This window comes from Hylobates moloch, unplaced genomic scaffold, assembly GCF_009828535.3.
Source record: "Hylobates moloch isolate HMO894 unplaced genomic scaffold, HMol_V3 SCAFFOLD_22, whole genome shotgun sequence".
Taxonomy (NCBI): Eukaryota; Metazoa; Chordata; class Mammalia; order Primates; family Hylobatidae; genus Hylobates; species Hylobates moloch.
In genome coordinates, this window is record NW_026652297.1 from 16,989,745 (window position 1) to 16,994,989 (window position 5,245).

The following is a 5,245-nucleotide window of genomic DNA, read 5'->3' on the forward strand; positions in this document are numbered from 1 at the left end:
CTGTCATTTCAGCCATTTCAGGCTGGCTAGGGACGATTGCTAGAGAATTAGTGTGGTGGTTTGGAGGTAAGAAGACACTCTGGTTTTTGAGTTGCCAGAGTTCTCGCACTAGTTCTTTCTCATGTGTGTGGGCTGATGTTCCTTCAATTTTTGAAGTTGTTGTGCTTTGGAGAGGTTTTCTGCTTTTATCTTCTCTGATGATCTTGGTTTGATTCTGGTATATGGTGGGTTTGGTTGACTTGCTTTATTTCTGGAAGATTTTAGGGGGCCCAGGCTCAGCTCAGCACTCCTGGGCTGCGTGCTCTAACTCTGGGAGGGCTGGTGCTGGGCGCCTGGCTGTGTTCTCTGAACCCTCAACGTTAGGAATCTATTCTGCTGGAGGGGCTGGGTTGTTCCCAGTCTGCTGGCCACAGCATTGTGATGGAAACCAAAGCGCTTTAGCCAAAGCGCTTGGTCAGGGTGGTGTCAGTGAGATCTGTGCTTACTGATGTATGGCAGCAGCTGCAGCAGCATGGCGGGGTGCACATGTGTTAGCTGGGGAGGGGTTCCAGCAGAACTGGGGAGGCGGTGCTCCTGCATGTGCTCATGCCAGTGGTGGCGGCGGTGCATTGGTGGGGGTGAAAAAGGAGGCTGGGGCACTGGCAGCCGTGGGGTTGCTGGTGTTGTGCTTGCACTTGTACTGGCGGTGGTGGCAGTTGGGGTGGGGTGCTGGTGGAGGTGAGGTTGCCAGCATTCATGAGCATGTTATAAAATTTTTAAATTTTTGTCTCAATTTTTTTTAAGTCACAGACATTTTTATTGGAAAGCAATGAGCTGCAGCAAAGTGACACTCAGTGCATGCAGCCAGATGGGTGAGGTGGGGGCACAGGTGGGTGCCAAGAGCTGACCCAAGACTAGAGCTCATGACCTCTGGGGCCTCTGGCTATAAGCCCTTTGGGCTGGAGTGTGCAGGCCCAGCAGAAATACAAAAATAAACTCTGTGGTCTAGCTGTCCCTGCCTGTGGCAGTTCGTTTGGGCAAGGTGGTTGCTCTTTGCAGCAGGTCCTGTGCTGTCTAGTCCAGCCACAGCGTGGGCAGCAGAAGCCTATGAGGTTGAGTGCACACCAACAGGCTGGAGCCAAAGGGCCAGGCAGGTGTGGCCTTGGGCAGTGCTGAGACTCTGACAGCACCAGGGTCTGGCCTGCAGCTGGGGAGGCCTCGGGGCCTCTCAGGTAGGCGGGTCCAGGCATTGCTTGAAGCTGGATGAAGCTGGGGCCTGTGCTTCTCCTCATCACATACAAATCACTGGGAACCCATCCTCCATGGTCTGGTCTCTTCGGCCCCACCCTCATTGCCTCCGCCTCTGCTTTCTTTCTCTTCCTCCTCTTCCCCCAGTTCCAGGTCCATCTCGTTGCCTGCCTCTGAGGGTGTGCAGGTGGAGCTGCTAATGGAGCAGTGGCTGAAGAAGACAATTTGCTTGAGCCCTTTGTTGTAGAGGAATTAGTTGAAGGACCAGAGGGTATCTTCTTCCCTGAAGGGGTCTGGGTTCATGTCTGGGTTATAGCTGTAGGTGTCCCATTAAGCCAGGCGGATCTCCTCATCCACTGTGTTCCGCAGCTGTGTTCTAGGACCTTAATGTCCCCCCACGCAGCTGAGAACAGACTGCAGTTAACCGCATTTACCACCCAGCTGAGGCTGGGCTTCCGGCTGAACCCATGGCTGCGGGCTGTGCTGAGGTCATAGTCAGGCCTGAAAGGACTCGCTGAGCATGACAATCAAGTGGAAGAGGGTCTTGCAATTGCACTTGTCCCTGAGGGGGCCCTCGTCCTTGCCACCTTGGTTCTTGCTCAGGCTGCTGGGCCTGAGGCCTGAGGTCTGCGATAGAGAGAGAGCCTTCAGTACGTGGGCCGCCCTCCTGTCAGAACAGTGTTTGTCGTCTCCTGCTATCTTACGTGAGTAGCTCTCAATCCTGCCGATAATGTGGGTATCTTTGCTCTCTACAGTTAGCTGTGAGTTGATGGCTTCAAAGCTCCAGTTCTCCAACAGCTTCCTGTCTCAGGAAGGGAGCTCCATGCTTGAGAGGGGCCATTGCTGCCTGCCTGGCGGGGCTAAATCAGGCCTGGCTGGGTCATCGGCGCTGGTGCATAGGCAGGGCAGGCTTCTCACAGTGTGGGCTCCTCAGCACCAGAGGGTGGCACCGTGGCATCCACCTGGGCCACACTGTATCTGGGGGAAGAAACTCCGTGGCAATGTCTCATTATACCTGGCCCTGCTGGCCCATCCAGCTGGTCACTATGACACACCCCTACCCCACTGCACATCGCCTGCTTTAGCCACCCAACATGCCACCAACCACCGCAGATCACCTTGGTCAGCCAGCAACCTCCACTTCCCCCACCAGTCAATGTCTATCAGTCAAAATTCCTAGAACTAAATAGGTATAAAAGAAACTTAACTACTTCAACTTAAAAATAATTTGCTTCTGTCTGCCTATGAAAATGTTAGTATTTGTGAAATCTGAGTGAAGGGTATATAGCAATTCTTCAACTATTCTTTCAACTGCTCTGTAAGCCTGAAATTATGTTAAAATAAAAATTCAAAAACAAAAGCCAAAAACCTTGTACCCTTAAGGGTTGTTACTTGAGTTAGTGGTTCACAGCAACAGATACTCAAATCTGGTTTGTGTTACTTCTGAAAATTAAGCTTTGTATCTTTTTCTTCATGGCTCTTTCTGGTGTAAAGTACAACTTGAAGCTCATGTTAGAAGGTCTATCCCAACAAAGCCCAGACCACTGGACTCTAGAGGCGTCACACATGTGGCAGACTCCTGAATATTGTCAGGCTTTATCTCCCATTTTCTGGCATACAGGTACTTTATTAAGGCATTTAGATGCTAGCTCTTTGGGGCTCTCCAGGTCCAATTAGCATGATAAAGATATGTAATGGATCAGCTTGGGCTTCTCGGTCCCTCCAGATTGCATTCTGACCAAGTGCAGGCAAGCTGACATAGCCCAGAGGCAGGACAGTGAAAGTATACTGCTGTCCCTGCCACAACAGGGCAGAAGAGGATTAAGGTGGGGGTGGGCATGATAAAGCAGTTGCCAGGTCAATAGTGGCACACCAGGTGCCAGGGTCTGTGTGGATTTGCTCCAGTAAAAATACCATCTTTGCAATTCTGGTTGTGATTCACCTCACCACTGGATTAGTCCGTGATGATCTGTGGTCATTTTCTATGACCTACTTGATTTGTACACTGATCAAACAAGTGAGTTAATTGTGGATTTGGTAGGAATCACTACCTTGCATCTTTCAAGTCTTTAGTGGTGGCATTAAGCTCATGTGAGGAGCAGAAAAAAAGTTTGTGAGAAGGCTGGCACACTGTAGGAGCTTGATAAATGATAGCTATCATCATTGTTGTCGTCATTGTGTTATTGTCTTAGCCAAGTCAGGGTCAAAATTTACATTATCTTTTTTCTTTTTGAAGTACCATATTTCATTGCTCCTAAGAAGCATACTGTTGTGTACTTTAACATCTCTGAAGTCAGGATATGATAATAGTTGATGGTATGTTGTGATTGCTGTTGTTTCAATTAAAATTGCGTTCATTTGTAGAGGATTTTTCTTTGCTTCTGCCTGTCACTTGGGGCACAGGCTGATTTACCAATGAGAGTAAAGCTTCAGGGCCCCTCATTTGCATGGCCCTTCCAAGGTCCTGAAAGGGTTTCACCTCACAGCTTCATGGGATCAAATTACATATATTTTTTTCTGAGACAATCTCACTCTGTTGCCCAGGTTGGAGTGCAGTATTGATATCTCAGCTCACTGCAACCTCTACCTCCCAGGTTGAAGTGATTCTCATGCTTCAGACTCCAGAGTAGCTGAGGCACACGCCACCACACCCAGCTAATTTTCTTTGTTTTTTTTAGTAGAGAGATGCAGTTTCACCATGTTGGCCAGGCTGGTCTCAAATTCCTGGCCTCAAGTGATCTGCCTGCCTCAGCCTCCCAAAGCACTGGGATCACAGATGTGAACCACCACACTCAGCCTCATCATAGGTTTTTATAAAATTTGCAAGAGTAAGATATTTTGTATTTCTTTTTTAAAAGAGGGCATCAAATTATATAAGCTTTGGGTTCTACCCTTGCCAAGGAACTCATAATAATGTGAAACTACAGATGGTCCCTAACTTAGGATGTTTCAACTTATGATTTTCCAACTTTGTGATAGTGTGAAAACAATATGCATTCAGTGTGCTCCTCAACTTACAACTGGATAAAGTTGACTTAAGATATAGTCACCTTATGATGGTTTATCAGGACATAACATCATCATAAGTTGAGGTGCATTTGTACATTAAATTATCTGAGGTTTTTTTGATGGCACAAGTAGTACCAGAAAACTGCATGAGAACCAACTTTTGATTCAAATTATGAGGGCAGATTTTACTTCCTCTGTCCATGGCAAAATTGAAACATGCAACTTCTCTTGCTGTCCTACTATGCATGTCCCTTTCTTTCTCTTTTTTCTGTATATTTCTTATGGACCCCCTCCACAGAGGCCTTTAGTGTCTCAGCTTTATCTGGGGTCTAATAGACTTCTATCTGGAGTAGTTTCATTTTTAGTGGCACATCCAGTAATGGTATCTCTTTTAATCAATGATGCCTTAGGTTCCATGAACATAGTACATAATAGGGTACTCAAGATGGGTCCCCCTGAGACCAGCAGGCTGGCCTGTGGAGTTTGGACAACACTGCCCCCTAGAGGTCTGTCTTGTAACCCGAGGAGATTAGCCCCCTAACAACTACTGACAGGGAGTTTCTTAAAAATCAGGAAGGATGCTCACTTTTATTTATTATTTATTATTTATTATTATTATTTTTGAGACAGAGTCTCACTCTGTTCCCCAGGCTGGAGTGCAGTGGTGCAATCTCAGCTCACTGCAACCTCCACCTCCACGGTTCAAGCAATTCTCCTGCCTCAGCCTCCTGAGTAGCTGAGACGACAGGCGCATGCCACCATGCCTAGCTAATTTTTTAATTTTAAGTAGAGATGGGGTTTTACCATGTTGGCCAGGCTGTTCTCGAACTCCTGACCTTGTGATCCACCAGTCTCGGCCTCCCAAGGTGCTGGGATTACAGGCGGGAGCCACCGTGTCTGGCCTTATTTATATTTTTAAAAACAGGATCTCGATCTGTCACCCAAGCTGGAGTGTAATGGCATGATCATGGCTCACTACAGTCTCCACTTCCTGGGCTCAAGCCATCTC

The 5,245-nt window shown here is 47.7% G+C and overlaps 1 protein-coding gene across 1 annotated transcript; it reads right to left on the bottom strand.

Annotated features, from left to right (window-relative positions):
- Nucleotides 1–1,270: 1,270 nt before the first annotated feature.
- Nucleotides 1,271–3,403, bottom strand: LOC116462084 (repressor of RNA polymerase III transcription MAF1 homolog). The gene is given in 6 exon segments (XM_032144353.3): nucleotides 1,271–1,308; nucleotides 1,311–1,601; nucleotides 1,604–1,733; nucleotides 1,735–2,029; nucleotides 2,146–2,205; nucleotides 3,279–3,403. Coding segments are annotated over 6 exon segments (939 nt in total).
- Between the last annotated feature and the right edge of the window lie 1,842 nt (nucleotides 3,404–5,245).